General features: G+C 41.2%; 1 protein-coding gene and 1 pseudogene across 1 annotated transcript in view; both read left to right on the forward strand.

Moving 5' to 3' along the window:
* The window catches only part of TERB2 (telomere repeat binding bouquet formation protein 2), a 34686-nt gene extending 14141 nt beyond the window's left edge, over positions 1-20545 (forward strand). Inside the window, exons 6-7 of the mRNA XM_036300022.1 lie at positions 5935-6023; positions 20406-20545. Coding sequence (XP_036155915.1) covers positions 5935-6023; positions 20406-20545 — 229 coding nt within the window. The remainder of the gene's footprint in view (positions 1-5934; positions 6024-20405) is intronic.
* Positions 9626-11108, forward strand: LOC118651143 (annotated as a pseudogene).
* Positions 20546-23963: the final 3418 nt, after the last annotated feature.

The following is a 23963-nucleotide window of genomic DNA, read 5'->3' on the forward strand; positions in this document are numbered from 1 at the left end:
GGTTGGGGCACTGCCCCCTGTCACACACAGAGCAGGGCCCATCAGGGGGTTTGGGGCTCCGTACCCTGTCATGCACAGAGCAGGGCCCATCAGGGGGTTGGGGAGCTCCCTCCTGTCACGAACAGAGTAAGGCCCATCAGGGGGTTGAGGAGCTCCCCCCTGTCATTCACAGAGTAGGTCCGATAGGAGAGTTGGGGCACCGTCCCCTGTCACACACAGAGCAGGGCGGATCCGTGGTTTGGGGCGCCGCCCTCTATCACCCACAGAGCAGGGCCAATCAGGGGATTGGGGCGCTGCCACTCTCACACTCAGGGCAGGGCCGATGGGGAGGTTATGGCTCTACCCCATCACACATAGAGCAGGGCCCGTGGGAGGGCGGGGGGGGGGTGTTGGGGCACCGCCCTCTATCACCCACAGAGCAGGGCCGATCAGGGGGTTGGGGCGCCGCCACTCTCACACTCAGGGCAGGGCCTATGGGGAGGTTATGGCTCTACCCCGTCACACACAGAGCAGGGCCTGGGGGGGGGGGGGGGGGTTTGGGATGCCGCACCCTGTCACACACAGAGCCGCAGGGCGATCAGGGGGTTTGGGCGCTGCCCCCTGTCATGCTGATCCCGGTGCTGGGAGGCATATTACCCTTTTACTATATAGGGTAGAGGCCTGGTGCATGGGTGGGGGGCGGCTGGTTTGCCCTGAAGGGTGTCCTGGATCAGGGTGGGGGTCCCTACTGGGGTGCCTGGCCAGCCTGGGTGAGGGGATGATGGCTGTTTGCAGCTGGTCACACACCCTTCAGGGTGGGGGTCCCCACTGGGGTGCCTGGCCAATCTGGGTGAGGGGCTGAGGGCTGTTTTCAGGCTTGGGGTGACTGAACTCCCAAATGCTCCTTTTTTTTTTTTTTTTTTTTTTTTTTTATTCTGGGCCAGCTTTAGCTTGAGGCTTGGCTCCAGTTCTTAGGCTGTCACTCCTGAAAGTAGGTTTCTGGCCTTTGTATACAATGTTGCGAATCTGCGGTATTTGTTACAATGTTTCTTAAACTGCCGGCTCAGAGGCCTGCAGCCGCAGGCGGGGAACGTTGGTTTCCTCCAACGATCCTCCGTCACTGAGGCAAGCAAGCCTCATGTTAGTTTCAAGCTGCCTGGCTGCCGGCCGCCATCTTGGCTGACAGTTAATTTAAAACATTTTAAAGCGTGGCTCAATGGTTGCATATCTCGCTGATTAGCCAATGAAAAGGGTAGCGGTCGTACGCCAATTACCATGTTTCTCTTTTATTAGTGTAGATGATTTGTAATGGCTGCATATGGTATTTCATCTTGTTTAACCATCTTCCTTTTTTTCTTTCTTTATTGATTAGGGTATTACATATGTGTCCTTATCCTCCCATTGCCCTCCTCCCCTGCTCATGCCCTCACTCCCCTGGTGTCTGTATCTATTGATATGCTTATATGCATGCATATAAGTCCTTTGGTTGATCTCTCCCCATTACCCTCACCTTCCCCTACCTTCCCTCTGTGGTTTGAGCATCTGATCGATGCTTCTGTTTCTGGATCTGTTTTGTTCATCAGTTTATTTTGTTCATTATAATCCACAAATGTATGAGACCATGTGATATTTATCTTTCTCTGACTGACCTCTTTCACTTAGCATAATGCTCTCCAGCTCCATCCATGCTGTTGCAAATGGTAGAAGATCCTTCCTTTTTACAGCAGCGTAGTATTCCATTGTGTAGATGTACCACCGTTTTTTAATCCACTCATCTGCTGATGGGCACTTAGGCTGTTTCTAAATCTTAGCTATTATAAATTGTGCTGCTATGAACATAGGGGTGCATATATCCTTTATGATTGGTGTTTCTGGTTTCTTGGGATATATTCCTAGAAATGGGATTACTGAGTTAAATGGGAGTTCCATTTTTAGTTTTTTGAGGAAACTCCATACTGTTCTCCACAGTGGCTGCACCAGTCTACATTCCCACCAGCAGTGCACAAGGGTTCCTTTTTCTCCACATCCTCACCAGCACTTGTCCTTCGTTAATTTGTTGATGATAGCCATTCTGACAGGTGTGAGATGGTATCTCATTATCATTTTGATTTGCATCTCTCAGATGATTAGTGACTTCGAGCATGTTTTCATATGTCTCTTGGCCTTCCTTATGTCCTCACCTTCCCTTTTTTTAAAAATATATTTTTTATTGATTTCAGAAAGGAAGGGAGGGGGAGAGAGAGAGAGAGAAATAAAAGCATCAATGATGAGAGAGAACCATTAATTAGCTACCTCCTGAATGCCCCCTACTGGGAATGTGCCCTGACTGGGAATGAAACCATGACCTCCTGATTCATAGGTCGAGGCTCAACCATTGAGCCACGCTTAAAAATGTTTTAAATTATTTACAAGTTGTTTCTCTTATGGCACCTTCATGAACATCTTTTTAAAAATAAATCTTGCCAAAACCGGTTTGGCTCAGTGGGTAGAGCGTCGGCTTGCGGACTTGGGGGTCCCAGGTTCGATTCCGGTCAAGGACATGTACCTGGGTTACAGGCACATCCCCAGTAGGAGATGTGCAGGAGGCAGCTGATCGATGTTTCTCTCTCATCGATGTTTCTGGCTTTCTATCTCTCTCCCTTCCTCTCTGTAAAAAATCAATAAAATATATTAAAAAAAAATCTTTCTCTACTTTTTAAGATAATTTTCTTAATGTAAATTCTCAGATGTGGAATTTACAGTATAAAGAGATATGAGTACTTTTTAAGGGCCAAAACATCTACTGTTAGTCGCTTCCCACCAAAACATAAATTTAGATTACTAGCAGTATTAGTCTCACTGCATCCTCATCGTTATATTGAGTATTAATAAGAAACCTTGTGTTAATTTAATAGATGAAAATGGCATCTTCTTTTAATTTTCATATTTATTTGATTACTAATAGGTTTGAACATTTTAAAATTTGTTAGAATTTTATAGTTCCTTTTCTGTGGCTTTTTTCTTTCTATTCTTTCTCCATTTCTATGTGTGTGTGTGGGGGGGAGGTCCTTATTGTCTTTCTTATCAACTTGCCTGTCATCTTTATATAATAACTATATAAAACTTTTGCCAGTTTGTCATATTATATCCTTAGTTTGTGGTCTGATTTATACTTCTTCAGAGATACAAGTTTTAGATGTTCACATTATTAAATTAATCACTTTTATAATTTTTTCTATTGTTTTTACCTTCAGAAAAATTCTTTCCCATTCAGAGATCAAATGGGTTTTTAATTCTGCAGGTATTTATTTTGGCATAAGTTAATAAGTGAATATCTAAATTTATTTTTGTTTTTTAAATAAGAAATTTCCACCAGTTTTTTGAAAAATAAATCTATTTCAACTGATGTGTGATTTCCCATTGTCATATGTTGTTTTATGCATTTGAAGATCTATTTTTGGACTATTTGTTTTATTCCATTAATCTGTGAATCTATTTTTATATCAATACAATCTTATTTTAAGTTAGATAACTTTATTTATATATTTTAATACCCGAACAAAACAAGTCCCAAACTCATTTTTCCTTGGCTCTTCATGCTACACATTATTTTTCTATTTTCAAAATTTAGTTATGTTTAATAGGTAAAATATTCACATGGTTCAAAATCCAAGATATATAAAAGAGGGTACTATGAAAATATACTGGCCCCTAAAAAGCCAATTTCCTTCCAGAGGCAATCAGTATTATCAGTTTCTAATATATGCATGCACTAGAAAATTTATAAAATATTCTTTAATTTCTCCTTTTTGCACAAATAATAATACACTGTTTTCTATTAGTGATGCAACAGGGCCACTGTTTTAATTACTTATAATATGATTTAATATCTAGAACTAGTTCCTCCTCCTTACTCTTTTTCAAGTTCTTAGCTATTATTTCTGAAATTTTCCTTCTGATTTTTGCAACCACCTTGTTCATATTTTTTTAAAGTTCCTGTTGTTATATTTAGTGATATTACAAAGAATTTATAGATTAACTTTATAGATTAAATTAACAAGTTAATTTATAGATTAACTTGTCTATGATGTCAAATACCTCTATCTGAGAAAGTGGTATTTTCCTCCATTTGTTCAAGTTTTCTTTTGTGGCCCTTAAGGAACTTTTTCGTATTTTCTTTATATAAACCTGTACTTCTTTTAAGAATATTCTTATTCTTAACATTCCTAGATATGTTTTTTCGTTCTATTACAAATTTAGTCTTGTCTCCTGTTAGATCTTCTAACATGTTGTTAAGGTGAATTTTAGAATTTGTTTTCCTTAAGCTCTAAGGGACTTTATTGAGAGTTGTGTTAAACTTCAATTTGAGAAGAACTACTGTCTTTATAATTTTCAATATTCCTATCCAGGAAAATGCTTTGGTTTTCCTTTATTTTTTCTTCTATATCTAAGTCAAGTTTTTTATTTTTCTATATATAGAAAAATATATAGAAAATTCTTATTATGGTTATTCCTAGATTTTTATTAATTTTGTTGCTATTGTAGATTTCTTCCATTTTATTTTATATTAATTATTGCTGTTATACAGGGAAGTTATTGATTTGGATGTATTTGTCTTATATCTACTCCCTTGGAATTTAAAATTCTAAGGATACTTAAGTTGATTCTCTTGGCTTTTCAGGGTGTCCAATCATATCATTTGTTAATAATGAAAGTATTGCTTTTCCTTCTCACTAGATATCTCTTCCTTTTATTTTTCTTCCCTTCCACATCTCTTATTGCTTGGCCAGAAATGTTAGAGCTATGATAAATAATAATAATGATCATGGGTATCCTTGTTTACTCCCTGCTGTTTTGGGGAACACCATTTTGCTCTGTTTATAGGATTTCATTCTAACTGAGCTATAGTTTCTTTTTAAAAAATATGTTTATTGATTTTGAGAGAGGGGAAGGGAGAAGGATAGAGAGATAGAAACATTGATGAGAGAGGAATATCATCTATCAACTGCCTCTGTACCCCCACTGGGGATCGAACCTGCAATCCAGGCGTGTGCCCTGATCAGGAATCAAACCGCCAACCTCCTGGTTCCTGGGTTGAGGCTCAACTGCTGAGCCACACTTGCTGGGCTATAGTTTCTTTTAACAGAGTTTAGAAGAAATCTAATTTTTAAATAAATTGAAAATGAAGTCCGTATTTATCACTCAGTATAATTTTAGATTTTCAGGAAAATAATAAATTTAAGGATAATCCCAATTTTTTATTATTAAGGTTTTTATTTTCATACAATTGTATTATCTGTTTGTTATATGTAGTCTAACTGTAGTAAACATTATTATTTGGCACAGTTGGAAAACAGGATATTTTAGTTACAAACTGCTTGCTTTTTAAAAATTAGAATATACTTAATTGTATACTATGCAACTACACTCGGAATAATTTAACTTTATTTCTTTTAAACTCAGAAGTCACTTCAGAATCTTAGTGGAACTCATGATTTTCCCAGACATCATTTAAAAAAATTTTTAAATATGCAAGTACTAGTTAATAGAGTTTAAATTATTTAAACACTATATAACAACAAAAAATGCTGTGATTATTTAAAATAGAGCCTATATGCTTTTCTTTTGGCATATTTAACATTATATCTGTATATATGTATTTTATCTAATTATAAAGTACTGTTGAATTATTATGCATTCAAAAATACTGAGTAAAAGACCCAGGCCTCTATATAACTCAATAAATACTTGTTTTATAAAGTGGCCAAAATAATAAAAAATATCTATACTGGTCTTCTATTACTTACAAGCACAAAAGAAGTGCACACTTAACATTTTTACCCAATCAAGACTGAAATCTGATCAAAGAGCAATTAGATTACTATGTATATAAATTGCCTGGAATAACGTCTCATTTATAAAACAAGTCCAAAAAAACTAAATATAAATTGACTTTCTGTCTGTTTAATTTTACAGCACAAAAAAACATTTTATAAGGACTCCAGTTGTAGAAAAGCAGATGTACTGCCCTCTTCAGAATTATCCAGTGAACAACATGGTGACAGGTAATTTAAAATAAAATTTAGCCCAGCTGGTGTGGCTCAGCAGTTGAGTATCAAATCAGGAAACAAGAGGTCACTGGTTCATTTCCTGGTTCAGGGCACATGCCTGGGTTGCAGGCTCAATCACCAGTGTGGGGCAATAAAAATACTAATCAGTTTTTTCTGATTAAATTCATAGTTAATTTATTAACTGTGAATTTGTTATCTATTATGAGAAACAATCAAACCATATGCATAGATAACCTGTTGGTAATGGTGTTCTAAATTCAATCATTCTTGAGTGCTATCAGAACTTTTGTAATACAGGATTCACATTTTAAATTGTTTCACTTTTAGTATAAACCATAACCACTTATATTACCCATGAAATATAATCACTCAGATAAGAATTTGATATGAAGGTAATATTGCTAAAGTGACTGAGTTCTTTTTTTTAAAATATATTTTTATTGATTTCAGAGAGGAAGGGAGAGGGAGAGAGAGATAGAAACATCAATGATGAGAGCGTATCATTGATCGGCTGCCTCCTGCACACCACCTACTAGGTAGGGATCGAGCCCACAATCGGAGCATCTGCCCTTGACTGAAATCGAACCCAGGACCTTCCAGTCTACAGTTCAATGCTCTATTTACTGAGCCAAACCAGCTAGGGCAGCTGACTGAGTTCTTAAATTCTAGGAGTTCTTTTTGACATTAACATCTATTTCAAATTATTCATGACATCAAAATTACTTATACCAATAATCTTAGTTGACTAAGCAATAATGTCAATTTTCCCATTAAGTTTTTATTAAAAGAATATTATCTCAGTGTTAGCAGTGAAGGAAAGTGTTGCCTGTGCTATTAGGAAAGATGAACTGTTTGTGCCGATTGTAGCTAGTTGAATAATTCTAAATGATTATACTCTAAACCAGACACACTTCCCAGTTCTTTAAATCTAGGTATTTTAATATTCCACCCCCAAACTCAACATGACACTCTCAATAGTCAAAGTGGTTAATTAAGTATCTTTGTTTTAAAGGGAGGTAGAAGGGTAGCTCAGTTAGAGTTTTGTTCTGATTCACCAAGGTTGTGGTTTCTGTGAATGACCCCACGTCCTGCGTGGTTCAGGGTTCGGGCTCTGGAAGAGGGGCCGCACACAAATGAAAGAGATGAGACAAGAAATAATAATTTGGAAATTGGGGTGGCAGGGGAGAGTCCATCCCAAGAGGATGAACTCCACTTATGCTCAGGCCTTGCCATCCTTTTATTCAGTTTGGGACACACCTATAGCCCTTAGGCAGGCAATTTCCAGTAACAGACAGACTATCTTATCAGTAAGGATTTACATGACTATCTGGTGGGGAAGTTGCTTCAGCTACCATTGTCTGGACTAAACAGTGGGTGCACAGCCCTGACCTTTGCCAGGGCTCAAGGGTCACCAGCATTCTGAGCTCCTTGTCCACACTTCTCTGCTAGAGAAGACAATAGGCAGTTTCCCACATCTCCTCCTTTTCTTTTCCTTAAAACATCTTGAAAAGTGAATGCCTCCTAAAAGGGTTCGAGTCCTTTTAAGACTCTTCATTCCGCATCTGCAGACTAGAAATAAACATATGAGAATAAAAATGAGACAAGCAATAGTGGTTATGCTGAGAGGCAAATATGTCCTTTTTAAATTGCTGCCAGGTGCCCAACCTTGGCTCGGTGGATAGAGCGTCGGCCTGGGGACTGAAGGGTCCCAGGTTCGATTCCAGTCAAAGGCATGTACCTTGGTTGCAGGCACATCCCCAGTAGGGGGTGTGCAGGAGGCAGCTGATCGATGTTTCTCTCTCATGGATGTTTCTAACTCTCTATCTCTCTCCCTTCCTCCCTGAAAAAAATCAATAAAATATATTTTAAATAAATAAATAAATAAATAAATAAATAAATAAATAAATAAATAAATATATTGCTACCAGGTATCCAAGGAATCAGTCTGTAGTAAGTTTCTTTCTGGGCCAACAGTTTTTTGAGTCCCAATTTCAATGTCATTGTCCAAAAGTTCTTTATGTGTACATGCCAGCAAAGATATTCTAGTTTTGGATGGTGGACAAACAATGGCAATGCAGGTCCAACCTTCTCTGGCTTGGTCCTGGGCAACGTGCAGTGACACACAGCTGCTGACTGCTAGTATGGCAAGGCATCTTCACCATCTTCCATCTCTGGACTGTTTCTCCTCTTGTCTTGGGAGCCACTTCTATTCTGTGGCTGGAGCAATCTGGTCAGTTCCTCTCTGGGATTCATTGTTGCAGGAATCCACATGGGCTTGGAGGAGTTTTCTGGAAATATACAAACAAATGTATTCTCGCCCAAAGGTTAATAAAGGAATCTTTTCTATAAACTAGACTTGGGATCCTTTCATTTTTCCCCAAATGATTTTCCCTTGGCTTATTTTGACACCATTTGTGTTTTCATGGGTGTCTTGTCTTCAGCATTACAAGTGAAAAATAATTTTTAAAGTAAAAAATTTTCTTGACATAATTAACTCACAGGGGATTATTCCACTGTTCCCCTTCTTTTTTTGATTTAAATAATATTAAGAGCTTTTGGAAATTTTGCAATGCAGTCTTGATAATTTTTTAATTTTAATTTTCTGTACAGAAATATGACTGCTTTGGATTCATAGCATGTTAATCAGTTTTGAACTATGAGATAAACCATTAGTAAAAAAAATTAGTTACTGCTTCAGGAACAGTTTCCTGCCCAGCACAACAAAGTTTTTATGAATATTCATTTATTTTAATTAGCCAATCTAAATCAATCTGAAATGAGATTTATTTTTTAACTTTACTTGTCCTAAGTTATGGACAGTAAATGACATTAACTAAATTTCTGCTATTAGTCTTTGAGTAACTTTACATAAACTTTGTTTAGGGAGGCAAAAACACAAATTATTTACTTTAGCTTATGAGGCCCAATATATTGATTTTTAATTACAGTTAGACATGTGAAGGAACCCTCTTTTTATTTCCTTCCAGACACTTTTCTTTCTTTCTTACACCAAGCAACAAATGTAACGAACATGGTTGCTTTTTGAGATTTTAACAAATACTACCACAAAGCCATATATTTTAAGTGATTTTTCATTCATGTTGACTATAATTATTGTCAGATTTAGCATTTTAACAACAATCTTTAGTTTGCCCTGTAAATATTAGCAATTATATATTTTTTTAAAATATATTTTATTGATTTTTTACAGAGAGGAAGGGAGAGAGATAGAGTTAGAAACATCGATCAGCTGCCTCCTGCACATCTCCTACTGGGGATATGCCCGCAACCCAGGTACATGCCCTTGACCGGAATCGAACCTGGGACCCTTCAGTCCGCAGGCTGACGCTCTATCCACCGAGCCAAACCGGTTTTGGCGCAATTATATTTTTAAAGAGTATCCCCTTTGGCTTATTTGCATATACAGAGGGATTATGGGAGGTTTCCGTAATTTTCCTAGACTTTACTTGAATTCAATTATAATTTCAGCATATAAAGAATAAATAATATGTAATATTTTAAAATGAGGCACATGGTTTATTACAAGCAGTGTATTGAGCATTGAAAATAATTCATATAGTCCTCTTCCCGTCAAGATGGCGGGGGTGTTGCTGTGCGGGCACCGGGAGCTTCACCGCCTGCTGTGGCCCCAGCAGCAACTCTACAGCGTCGCAGGGCCCTCACCGTGGCCCTGGCAACCGCTGGCCGCAGGGCTCCCGTTCCCAGCCAGCCTGTGTGGCGGGCGTCCCCGCTATGTCCTCCTGGCGGCCCCCAGTGTCTCTGGCCATCAGTGTCTCTGCCATCTTGTTTGCAGAAGCCCAGGTTCAGGGCCCTCTGGTCATTCCTGCAATGCCCTCACCCACAGCAGTAACTGAGGTGGCTTCTGGGAAGACTGCAGATGTAGTCCAAGCTGCTGTAGAACAGAGCTTCACTGAACTTGGGCTGGGGTCATATACCCCAGTGGGATTGATCCAGAACCTATTGGAATATATGCATGTTGACCTTGGCCTTCCTTGGTGGGGGCCATAGCTCTGTGTTCAGTCCTTACCCGCTGCCTGGTGTTTCCTCTCGTTGTGAAGGGCCAACGAGAGGCAGCCAAGATCCACAACCACATGCCAGAGATCCAGAAGTTTTCCACTCGAATCAGAGAGGCCAAGTTGGCAGGAGACCATGCTGAGTTTTACAGGACCTCCTTGGAGATGACATTGTATCAGAAAAAGCATGACCTTAAACTCTTTAAATCTCTCATGCTACCTCTGACTCAGGCGCCAATCTTCATCTCCTTCTTCATTTCCTTGAGAGAAATGGCCAACCTTCCTGTACCCAGCCTACAGACAGGTGGCCTCTGGTGGTTCCAGGATCTCACACTATCTGACCCCACCTACATATTACCACTGGTAGTCACTGCTACAATGTGGGGTGTCCTTGAGTTAGGTGCTGAGACTGGTGTGCAAAGTTCTGACCTCCACTGGATGAGAAATGTTATGAGATTGATAACCCTTGCAGTCTTGCCCATAACTGTCCATTTCCCCTCGGCAGTGTTCATGTATTGTTCTCCTCGAATATGTTTTCCCTGGTCCAGGTGTCTTGCCTCCGGATTCCAGGTGTACACACTATACTTAAAATCCCCCAACGTGTTGTGCATGACTACGACAAATTACCTCCATGGGAAGGCTTCATAAAGAGCTTCAAAAGTGGCTGGAAAAAATGCTGAAATCAACTATCAGCTACAAGAGCGTGAATGGTGCATGCAGAATCACTTGGAACTAGCAGTCAGGGGTGGTCCCTTACGACAGACCTTTACCCACAACCCTCTGCTACAGCATGGTAAAAATCCCCAGCCCAATACCCCTAACAGCAGCAGCAACAAACCAAAGTCAAAGCAACCCTGGCGTGACACACTTGGCTGAATTCTGTTCCCTGCTCATACTGACATTAACTCTGTTTCTCCAAAGACTCAGCCTTAGAACAAGATTTTTGCTGGGTCCTTGCCCCAGACCTAGAAACTATGGGACATGGAGATGTCTGTTTTAAAATGGATTCCACTGTAAACTCTTACATTTAAGCATAAAAGAGCATTCAGGAGCCAAGTAATCTTTCCATCTACAGAATTAGTAAACCTCTGTATTATTTAAAAAAAAAAAAAAGAAAGAAAGAAAATAATTCATAAACTCCCAATCTGTGAAATGCAAATACCCAGAGCATTACTGGCAGACGCCCCCACAGGAATCATGACTCTTGGCTTGCCTGGTGTCCCTGACTGGACACATGCCCCCCCCCCCCGCCCCCCGAAAGTTTTCTGTTTTAAACTTGGCTCTGAATCTTTGCAAGTTCTTTTCTGAAGCAGAGTGCCTTAACAATGCACATGACCTGTCCCTTGCTCTTGATTGGAGCTCAGGCACATGGTCTTTCCTGATTGGCTAATTCAAAGGAAGGGGTTGGCCTTTGCTGTTTCAAGTTGGCAGCCCCCAGGGGAGTGGCAAGCCATGTGGCCAACATGGCGGCTGCCAAGTCAGGCAGTCCAAAATGGCGTCTGTCTAAACTGTTCTTTGACAGAAAAGATGATTTGTTTATTCTCACAATAAACAAGGAAAGAGCAAACCAAAATCTCTAAAAGATAGACAGCCAAAATTATATTGCAGACAAGCAGAAATCTCACTAGCTGTTTCTGGTGGCTGAACCCTGAGAGGGAGAGCAAGAAGAGCCCCCAATATTAAGAATTCTTGGCAGCTGCTGGGACGTTCTTGCAATCTTTCTCATGCTTTCAACCCCACCACACACAACTAGGCTTCCCCAAAGCAGGACTTGCCTCTTCTTTAAATAAATTGAACAACAACAAAGAGACACAAAAACATCAACATTCTTTTTTTTTTTTAATATATTTTATTGATTTTTTACAGAGAGGAAGGGAGAGAGATAGAGAGTTAGAAACATCGATGAGAGAGAAACATCGATCAGCCGCCTCCTGCACACCCCCTACTGGGGATGTGCCCGCAACCCAGGTACATGCCCTTGACCGGAATCGAACCTGGGACCTTTCAGTCCGCAGGCCGATGCTCTATCCACTGAGCCAAACTGGTTTCGGCCATCAACATTCTTATATAGACACGCAGAACACACTAAAAGTTTACACCAGAGAATGTCCAGCATTAAAAATTACCAAAGCAGTGTCTTTTGTCCCTGGTTCAGGAACTGCCCCTCTCTAGAATTTCAGTATATTCCCAATGGACTATTCAAAAAAAAATTGGGCTGGGGTCTTTTCTAGTTGCCTCTACCTCCCTTTGTCTGGGGGAATCTTCTATGAAGATAAATCAGAGGCATGCTTCCTACAGGGAAAAGGGTGTAGACATTTATTAACTTCAGAATAGTTCTGAGACAGTTTCTAAAATTCTTTATTAATTTCCATCTTATTGGAAGAAATTTTTTTATGCTTTTCCTTAGAAGCTTTTAATTTCCAAATCAAGATATGCTTCCCATATACTCATTTAGTTTAATTTCAGAGCCGGCATTTTCTAATTTCTGCATGTAAAATATTAACATAGGTACCCCAAAGAAACTGTATTTTGGCCATTTCTCAGTTAATATTTTCTAGTTAAATCTGCCCATTTTTGTAAAGTACTTGCAAGTAAAGGCTTCCTATCAGGAGTATTAGATGAGGGCTGGGGTCTTGGGAGCTTCTGGCCTTGGAGGCACAATTTCCCATGTTAAATTTTTTTTCTCTCTTTTTTAATTTTGGATATCTGTAGTCTGAGCAAACTTTCTAGACATGTTATGTAGTGGGTCAAATGTGGCCTCAGTTTCTCTCCCGGTTGTCTAAAACCACAGGAAAGGTTCAAGGCCTGGGCAGACCAAGCCTTATGGTGACCCCCTAGATGAGCCATTTAGTTAATTACAGTTGCATTGGGACTTCCCTATGGGGCTCCTGCATTTCTGACACCTCCACAAAGATTCTTAGTCACCTAAGAACACCCCAGAATTGGACTATTCTAAAAAAAAAAAATGTTGCCCCTTTATCTTTGGAGCTGAATGAGTTCAGCTCATTTATACGGCAAATGTTATTTTTGCTCAGACTCTCAGCAATTCCAATTGAAAAGCCAAAATCAAAACCAGCCACCAATTTCTTCCTCCAGTCCCACCTTAGCCTGGGTTCTATCAACCCTTAACCTGGAATTCTGTCAACTCTGGTTCCACCTCAAGGATTTTAAAACATAGCTCAAATAAAATCAGACCCTCTACCAAAGCAAAGGGAAGGTCCTCGGTCCAAGAGACAACTCACCCACGTTCACCCAATGGGCGGAGAACGGGCGGGCTCAATGGGCCCTTTGCTGGATCCTAGCACCGAGTCCAAGTCCAAGGGATGGTCCTGGGTAAGTTTCTTTGGAATCTTGCTGCGACTATGCCTAGTAATGTTAACGTAAAACAAACAAACAAACAAAAACATTGAAACCTATGAAGAATTTTTGTGAGTTTACTTGAGCCAAACTGTTGACATATGCTGGGAAGCAGAACCTCAATGAATTGAGATAATGCTCCAAAGTTATCCCTGGGTTAAAGCCTTGAAATTTAACTAGGAAAGACCATCAAATGTCTACACTAATAAAAGAGAAAAATGGTAATTGGTGTACGGCGATACCGTTTTCATTGGCTAATCAGGGCTATATGCAAATTAACTGCCAACTAAGATTGGCAGTTAACTGCCAACAAGATGGCGGCTAATTTGCATATGTAGGCACAATGCAGGGAGGCGAAAGGGAAAGCAGGAAGAAGCCCCCTGCCACTGACAGTGATCAGAAACCCAGGGGGGAGCTAAGAGCTGGGGGGCAGGGCAAAGGCGGCCATGATCGGAGAATCAGGCGCCTTTTCTGCCCTGGCCAATGATAGCAGGAAGTAGGGGTGGAGCCAGCGATGGGAGCTGGGCACGGTCGAAGCTGGCAGTCCCAGGAGCTAGGGGTCCCTTGCCTGGGCCTAAAGCGAAGCCCACGATCTCGGTGCCCCCCGCTGCCACTGCAGGTCCCCGCTGCCCAGGCCGGACGCCTAGGCCAGAGGCGTTAGGCCTGGGCAGGGGCAGAGCCTGCAACCGCGGGGAGCTGGGGGTCCCCTGCCCAGGCCTGACACCTCTGCCGGGGGCCTCAGGCCTGGTCAAGGGGCCGATCAGGTGATTGGTGATCGGAGGGTGATGAGGGTCAACTCCTCTGGCCGAGGCATCAGGCCTGGGTGGGGGGCGGAACTGGGATTGGGGGGATATGATGGTCCCCTTGCCCAGGCCTGAAGCCTGGGTCAGAGGCGTCAGGCTTGGGCGGGGGGTGGAGCAAGCGATCAGAGGGAGATGGGAGTCCCCTGCCCAGGCATGATTCCTGGGCCAGAGGCCTCAGGCCTGGGCGGGGGTCAGAGCCAGTGATCGGGGGGAGATGGTGGTCCCCTGTCCAAGTCTGACACCTCTGGCGGAGGCGTCAGGCCTGGGCAAGGGGCCGATCAGGCTATCGGAGGGTGATGGGGGTCTACGCCTCTGGCCGAGGCATCAGGCTTGGGCAAGGGGCAGAGCCAGCAATCGGAGGGGTCTGGGGGTTCCCTGCCCAGGCCTGATGCCTGGGCCAGAGGCATCAGGCCTGGGCTGGGGGCAGAACCAGTGATGGGGGGAAATGAGGGTCCCCTGCCCAGGCCTGACACCTCTGTCAGAGGCATCAGGCCTGGGCAAGGGGCCGATCCTGCGATTGGAGGGTGATGGGGGTCAACGCCTGAGTGCTCCCAGTATGTGAGAGGGGGCAGGCTGGGCTGAGGGACACTCCCCCCACACACACACACCCAGTGCACGAATTTCGTGCACCAGGCCCCTAGTATATAAAATAAATTTCTATACTGTAGGCATTTAGTTACCACAACTACATAATTTCTCCCAATTTAATTTGAATCTTGAACTTTTAGAGCTGGCAAGTCAAATATTCAGGGTTCCTTAGATTTAGCTGCTAGAGTTTGGTAGCCATACAAATGCAAATTAGTTACATTCTTTTTTGCTGGAAATGTGAGAAGCCTCAAGGAGGGGAAGCTGGGGAGCAAGCTTGTCTTTAGAATTTGCTACCTGAGGAAACTTATGTTTTTGGCTGGCGAGGGCTTAGCCCCTTGATTTTAAAATGGCCATATTTTTTTTCGGTGGGCAAAGGGCGACTAGCCCCTTCCTCCATTAGAGAGGCATAGCTAGCTTTTCCCCCCGGGCTATTATTTATCTATGTTTCAACAATTTTTTGAGATTTAAATCCAATTATAATTGTCTTAAGGCATTTTCTTTGGCAAATTTTTATAACAGAGATAATTTATTTATTTTCTTGGCAGCTTTAATGTTAACCTTTGGATGTGACCCTTTATTATTTTATTTTATTTTTTAAATAAATCTTTATTGTTCAGATTATTACAATTGTTCCTCTTTCCCCCCCCATAGCTCCCCTCCACTCGGTTCCCACCCCCTCCCCCCCGCCATTACCCCCACCACTGTCTTTGTCCATAGGTGTATGATTTTTTTCCAGTCTCTTCCTGCAACCCCCACATCCCCTTTCTCCTGAGAATTGTCAGTCCACTCCCTTTCTATGCCCCTGATTCTATTATATTCACCAGTTTATTCTGTTCATGAGATTTTTTATTCACTTGAATTTTAGATTCACTTGTTGATAGATATGTATTTGTTGTCACTTTGTTGTTCATAATTTTTATCTTTACTTGTTTCTTCTTCTTCCTCTTCTTAAAGAATACCTTTCAGCATTTCATAATACTGGTTTGGTGATGATGAACTCCTTTAGCTCTTTCTTATCTGTGAAGCTCTTTATCTGACCTTCAATTCTGAATGATAGCTTTGCTGGGTAGAGTAATCTTGGTTGTAGGTTCTTGCTATTCATCACTTTGAATATTTCTTGCCACTCCCTTCTGGCCTGCAAAGTTTCTGTTGAGAAATCAGCTGACATTCATATGGGTACTCCCTTGTAGGTAACTGACTGTCTTTCTCTTGCTGCTTTTAATATTCTCTCTTTGTCTTTAATCCTTGGCATTTTAATTATGATGTGTCTTGGTGTGGATCTTTTTAGGTTCCTCTTGTTTTGGACTCTCTGCACTTCCTGGACTTGTAAGTCTATTTCTTTGACCAGGTAGGGGAAGTTTTCTGTCATTATTTCTTCAAATAGGTTTTCAATATCTTGCTCTCTCTCTTCTTCTGGCACCACTATAATTTGGATATTGGTATGTTTGAAGTTGTCCCAGAGGCTCCTTACACTATCTTCATATTTTTGGATTCTTTTTTCCTTTTGCTTTTCCAATTGGGTGTCTTTTGCTTCTTCATATTTCAAATCTTTGACTTGAATCTTGTGATCCTCTAGTCTGCTGTTGGATCTTTGTATATTATTCTTTATTTCAGTCAGTGTATGCTTAATTTCTAGTTGGTCCTTTTTCATATCCTTGAGGGTCTCACTAAATTTCTCAGAGGTTTCTAGAAGATTTTTGAGTAACCTTATAACCGTGGTTTTGAACTCTATATCCAGTATTTTGCTTTCATCCATTTCTGTCATTTGTGACATGTTTCTTTGTTTCCGCATTTTGGCTACTTCCCTGTGTTGATAGAGTGGCTTTGTGTGCTAGGTGTCCTATAGGGCCCTGTGGCTCAGCCTCCCTAATTACCCGAGGTGGACACTCTTGGTGTACCCCTTTGTGTGCTGAGTGCACAGTCTTGTTGTAGTTAAGCCTTGATTGCTGTTGGTATCACTGGGAGGGATTGACCTCCAGGCCAATTGTCTGTGAGGACCAGTTGTGTCTACACTGGGAGAACTTCTGTGCTGGAAACACCCTTATGGGGCAGGACTTGCTTCAGTGGGGCTTTGGCACTCACTGAGTCGGCTCCCTGAGTGTGTCTCTAATGGATGTGAAGAGTTGTAATCTGGATGGTCTCACTCTGACCACTGGGTCTCCAAGGAGGTGCAAAGTCAGCCACTGCCTGAGGCCACCCAGCAGGAGCTACAGAGGGATCTTCAGATTCCTCCTCTTTGTTTGGGGTTTGGAGAAGCCCAGATGAGGTGCAGCTGTGAAGCAATGCAGGCTGATGACGAGCCTTAGGCCTTCTTTTGGAAGCTCTGGGGTTCTCTGACCCAGCTGCAGTTTGACAGGTTTTTAGGCAGAGAAAAAGCCTCTGTGCACAGTTTGGGTGGGGTTGTAAATTGGGTGGGGTGGGGTCTCAGGGAATCCCCAGGGCAGAGCAAACAGCAATGGTTGCCCATTGGTCCAACCCGGATAGGTCCCTGGGTCTCTGTGTCCCACGGCCCCGTGTAGGAACAATGACCACTGTAAGTATCTCTGCGAGAAAGCCGCCCTTACGTTCCAGCCCGATGCCAGACAGTCCAATTTCTCTCTGTATGATTCTGAGTTCAGAGCACTCGGGAGCTTGTATCTCCCTCCCAATTGACAAAGACAACAGCATACCCAGCTGCCAGCCCCTTTCATGCGCGCACCTCCGTACCTCCACTCTTCTGCACCTCTGCACCTCCTACCGGACTCAATGTGCTTTTCTCTTTCCTACTAGTTGTAGAATTTCCCCTCAGCCAGCCTTCCCGTGGTTCTGGATGATATTCGTTTTGTCTTTTAGTTGCAGTTTTAATGTGGTTGTGCATGGCAGCAAGTTCAGGTGTTTACCTATGCTGCCATCTTGGTTGTCTCCTCCTTTATTATTTTAAATAAACTACTCTTTATTATGGAAATACCAATCTTGTTGCTAGAATCTAGTCTATATTTTTTCCTTGGGTCAAATCTGCCATCTTTTTAAGGAAAAAAACCAGTCTTGGGTTTTATTCTGTAGCATTTGTAAAGAGATTAAGTTTAGCTCAAAACAATCTAATATCCGAAACTGGACGGTGTGCACACATTTTTTTAAGCTAGCTTCTCTCTTTACATGTGCACAGAAATCCCAGACACATTTCTAAATTTTGTAAAAATTTTCATGGCAAGAAGAAAACTTTTCCTAGCACACTTGGGAGGGGGACAGGATCGCCACGTGTCTCCCCTCCCCCACCTCCTGTTTGCTTTTCATAAATTGAGCATTCAGCCCGTGGTTGGCATGGGCTTGCTCCTGACATTTCTCCAAAAATTCTCCCTTCCATAGTAAATAATCTCCTCCATCCAGAGTTGCACAAGCCAGAGAATACCAATCATAAGGAGCTAAGAATGCTTCAGAAATATTAATCATAATTTCTCCTGTAATCCCTCTTGGATAGCTCTTTGCACAGGTGATCCTATTTGCCGGGAGCCCGTCCATCCTTGCTGTTTCAAGGGACCTGGAATATATGGCATACTGTTCTTAATATGTTTTGCTCACCTTCTTGGTACTATGTGTTTTAACCAAGGTCACCTCTCTGAGAAAGGTTGTTTCCCCAGGTAGGGATTTTCCCCTGAAGTTAGGGAGGGAATAAAACCCCTTAACTAAGTGCCAGTTGGGTAATTAATCACTTTAACTACGAACAATCATGCTTAAGCTACATAATCTTTACTCCCTGGAATGGAGATAAGAAATGCCCTAACCTTTGGAATAGAGATTGATAGGATTGGAATCAACTGGTATAAATACAGATGTAACAAGACAACAGGACACAGAACCTAGACACAGAACCTAGACACAGAACCTACACAGAACCTAGAGACAGAAGAACTTTGCTGGAGAGAACATGGCAAAAGATCCTGGACAGAAACTGGACACAGAACCTAGAGACAGAACATGGCAAAAGATCCTGGACAGAAACTGGCAACAGAACCTAGAGACAGAACCTAGCGAGAGAACCTGGCTGAAGATCCTAGAGACAGAACCTGGCTACAGAACCTGGATAGAACATGGCAAGAGAACCTGACTAGAACCTGGTGACTGAACCTGGCTGGAGAACCTAGCAAGAGAGCATGGACACAGAACTTGGTTGGAGATTGTGGCTAGAGATCCTGGCAGGGCCGCTGATCAACTGAACGCTGTCTCCGTGTCATTCCTTCTTCGCCGACTCCGTCCACACCTTTGGGGACCCCTGGACCTGCTGGGGTTGGACCCCAGAACCTATTAACAGCAAATTAAACATTTCAGGATTAGGACATGGAGGTGGAGGGGGCCATGAAGGCCATTCCTCCAATTTTTCTTTTCTTTTCGCTCTTCTTTAGAAGCAGAGGGTGCAAGGGTAGGCAATTTATCCTCCTTAGCCTCTCTAAAAGGCTCTAGCAAATGCAATATTGTGTTCCACAAGGAGAAACAGTTTGGAGGCAAGTTTTTCCCCTCCTGCTGAGCTTTTTTCAAGTTCTGACCAACTCTTTGCCAAACATTCAAGATCTAATGTACCTTCTTCAGGAAACCAAGGGTTATGTTCTATAATATCAAGCAAAAACTGTAAGAGAATACCTTCTGAAACTCTAAGCATGCAAATCAAAAGTCTACAATAAAGTTTCTTACTTTTTAACCAAATTCTGCCCCATTAGCCTGGCTAGAAAAAACACGTTCACACCCTACTTACAGATCATGATTTCTGCAGCTGACTGTGGGCTTTGCGTGTGATGAATATCCCCCACCTATCCGGTGTCCCCACCTATCTGGTGAATTCTTCTTTGTTTTTTCGCTCTAACCGAAGTCTTCTCCTCCAGAGTGTCCCACGTTGGGTGCCAGATGTGAATGACCCCATGTCCTGCATGATTCAGGGTTCGGGCTCTGGAAGAGGGGCCGCACACAAATGAAAGAGATGAGACAAGAAATAATAATTTGGAAATTGGGGTGGTAGGTGAGAGCCCATCCCAAGAGGATGAACTCCACTTATGCTCAGGCCTTGCCATCCTTTTATTCAGTTTGGGATACACCTATAGCCCTTAGGCAGGCAATTTCCAGTAACAGACAGACTATCTTATCAGTAAGGATTCACATGACTATCTGGTAGGGAAGTTGCTTCAGCTACCATTGTCTGGACTAAACAGTGGGTGCACAGCCCTGACCTTTGCCAGAGCTCAAGGGTCACCAGCATTCTGAGCTCCTTGTCCACACCTCTCTGCTAGAGAAGACAATAGGCAGTTTCCCACAGTTTCCATACCCAGTCAGGGCACATATAAGAATCAACCATAAATAAGTAGAATAACAAATTGATGTTCCTCTCTCTCCCTTCCTCTCTCTAAAAACCAATAAATAAAAATAAAAAGGAGGTAGAAGGTTGTGGGGAACAGGTAAGGGATAAGAAGGGTGTTCACTGATAATTATCAAGTGTCATGGAGAATCTTCTGACTAGTATTTTTTCTTCTTTTCTAAGAACCTTCTTTAGAAATCTTAACCCTAATCAACCATGACACTGAAAATCAGATAGTATGACAAAATTTCAAATATATACCTTTTTTTTGTAGGTTACATATCAATTGATGCCATGAAGAAATTCCTTGGGGAGCTACATGACTTCATTCCTGGAAGTTCAGGATATTTGGCATACCATATTCAAAATGAAATTAATATGTCTACCATAAAAAACAAATTGAAGAGGAAATAAATTAAATTGTCCATGTGTCTGGGCATTTATTTTCTATAAAATATTATCAAAGATGGGCATGATTTTAAATTCTCCCATTTGGGACGGGGGTATGAAGAAATGGGGATGATTTCTTTCCTTTTTTCCTCAAAAAAGTATCTTTAGAAAATTCAAAATCTTTTTGGCTTTGTATTTTGACATTTGGGCTGGACTGTTTCCCCAGCTTGTAACATATGTCCACAAATTCTGAGTGTACAGTTGTTTGGAGTATTTGCCATTGAAACATACTTTATAAGATCTCTCTCTCTGTCTCTCTATCTATCTATCTCTATCTCCTGATTCTCTTTTAGCTTTAACATTCTATTATATGTATATTTTTCTAGGCTCATTGATGTGAATGTAAAATTTATTATTCTGATCATCTTATTTCAATTAAAAATTAGAATACTATAGTTGAATTCTGAATTACTGTTTCTGACTTGAAAATATGGAGTAGAACATTTTAATAATTCAGACTTCAAGTATGGACAGTTTCTGATAATAAATGTATCAGAAGTGATTTAATATAAACAAATGTTATATCATCTGAAATGAATCCTCAAGGCATCTTAAAATCTTAATACTGGAAAGGACCTAAAAGAACATAGAGTCCAACCCATTTATTGCTTTTAAAAAATTATATTTTATTGATTTTTTACAGAAAGAAAGGGAGAGGGATAGAGAGGTAGAAACATTGATGAGAGAGAAACATTGATCAGTTTCCTCCTGTACACCTCCTACTGGGGATGTGCCCGCAACCAAGGTACATGCCCTTGACTGGAATCGAACCTGGGACCTTTCAGTCCTCAGGCTGATGCTCTATCCCCTGAGCCAAACCGGTTAGGGCCCATTTATTGCTTTTAATGAGGAAATGAAGGCCTTGAAAAGGTGCCGGGGTTCTTGTCCCAGCATCAAGAAGGGTTCAGGAATCTGGAGAAGGCTGTGCGTAGATGTTAAATAAGAGTCCAGAGACTAATAAAGAGTCCGGAGACAAAATATAATTTTGAAAGGCATTTGGGGGTCAGAGGAGTTTAGCTAAAGGAGCTAAGTTCTAAGATCTAAATTCTCAGGTCTTAGGTTCTCCTCATCCCAGGACCCCATGCTTTTATTAACACAACTTGTCCTGAGGTAAATAGAGATATACACTTCAAAGGGTATACACAAGCATTGTCAGAATGGAAGAATTAGCCTATGGCTGTTCAGGTGTTTGGCCAGTAGGAGGCAATAACATGTAGATTAAGATGTCTTTTAGCTGTCTGGCAGCCAAGCAATAATCCATTTTCAGGTTTGGGGAAATGCCTTCAGCCATTCCCAGATGCAGCCCTGCTGTCATGCTGGAATTGGTCTCCGGCAAAATGTGTCTTGCCTGGGTGATTAATTGGGGGTTGATCCAGTAACTGGAACATAGTTCTCTTCATTTTCTAGGCCAGTGCTTCCCTCCTCTTCCATGTGGTATGTGGTGTAGCCTGTGTTAGATATAATATGTCTTGAGATGTAGTGATTTCAAGAAGTAATTTCTTTATTCAATTCATATGGCCATGCTGTATAGAATCTGATAGATTTATTGCATTTTGAAGATTTGTAGATGACATTATTTGTGAAACTATCATCTTGTTAAAACTGTACTTTCTCCTAGGAAGTACATATCAGCTGTAGAATTATCTAAAGAAAATGCACATTTTTTTATTTTATTTTTTATTTTTTTAGCGTTTGGATCATTTGAATGTATGTGGGCTCTGGCCTTTCTCCTATGACTTAAATTTCATTATACAAATTTTAACACTAATCTCAGCATCAGCATTTGAAAGTTCTGTTTTTCCCATACAATAACTTTTATTTATTTATATTCTTTTTTTTTGTTAAATTCTTCTGAACTCGTAAACTTTAAAAAAATCCCTAAGCGTTAATTATCTTTTCCTGAAACATAATAAATATTGTCTTTCATGAAGGCTTTATTTTAGTCACATTCAGCTGATTATGTTTCTTATGTAGAAACCAAGGCTGTCTGTGGATCTTTAATTATTAAAAGGATTAAATAAATTTACAAGCTGTGTACATTGGCAGTTTTCAAGTATGTATTTACATATATATATTTTTTATTTCAGAGAGGGAGAGAGAGACAGGAACATCAATGATGAGAGAGAATCATTGATTGGTTGCCTCCTGCACACCCTTACTGGGGATCAAGCCCATAACCCAGGCATGTGCCCTGACCAGGAATCAAACTGTGATTTCCTTGTTTATAGGTCAATGCTCAACCATTGAGCCACACCAGTCAGGCAGTTTTTCTGAGGTACCTAGTATGCATGTGTTAACATAGTAAATAAAAAAACTACAACAAAACAGAAGTGATTCCCAAAGTGACTGTATCATTAGGTGTATATAGAAAAAGTCAGATGCAATATATGAAATACTGCCAGAAGCAATAAAACCAGTTGATAAACCTTCCAGGAATCAAAAGCATATGAATAAAATAGGCAAAGTTAAACTGTTTTGTTAAAAATCTATTGTCTTTTATTTTTTTATTTTTTTAGAGTATTTTTATTAAAGCTGGGGACAGTGAAACAAAGATGGGCTTAGTATAGAAGAAGCAACAGGAGAGAACCTAGGCGTGACTGCTTTGGCTCTCTAGAGACGTTATGGGAAAGAAGTGAGCCAAGGCAGGGCTTCTGTCAGTTCACTAGGGAGTCTGAGAAAAGGTGACCTTAGAGACAGGTTCAGAGGGATAGCCTGGGACCAGCTGCCACTGCCCATTGCTCCCCTGGAGAGTACCACCAAAGTCTACTATCTTTTTAAAAAAATATTTTTTATTAATTTCAGAGAGGAAGGGAGTGGGAAAGAGAGATAGAAACATCAGTGATGAGAGAGAATCATTGATGGGCTGCCTACTGCATGCCCCACACTGGGACACGCAACCCAGGCATGTGTCCTTAACCGGAATAGAACCTGGGACCACTTCAGTCCACAGGCCGATGCTCTATCCACTGAGCCCAACTGGCTAGGGCCAAAGTCTACTATCTTAATAGGAGTAAAAGCAATCAGATTTTACCTATTGCTCATTTAAACCATTCCTTTTTATTTGCCATAGCATATCTGATGGATATTGCCTCTGGCTCCCATCTTAAGAAAAAATGCTCCCCCCACTTTTGGTATTTCTCCACCCTTTTGCAAACTTGTCTCCTCTGATGCTTTTCACTATTAGACATACTCATTTCTCATACTGTTTAATTTAGTGTGTAGTTCTTAGTTCATCTTATTTCTTTTTATATTAAATTAATTGGGGTGGCATTGGGTAACAAGATTATATAAGCCTGGGTTTCTATAAGCGTGGCTCAGTGATTGAGCATTGACCTATGAGCCAGGAGATCATGGTTCGATTTCTGGTCAGGGCACATGGCCA

Source organism: Myotis myotis, unplaced genomic scaffold (genome assembly GCF_014108235.1).
Source record: "Myotis myotis isolate mMyoMyo1 unplaced genomic scaffold, mMyoMyo1.p scaffold_m19_p_1, whole genome shotgun sequence".
Classification (NCBI taxonomy): Eukaryota; Metazoa; Chordata; class Mammalia; order Chiroptera; family Vespertilionidae; genus Myotis; species Myotis myotis.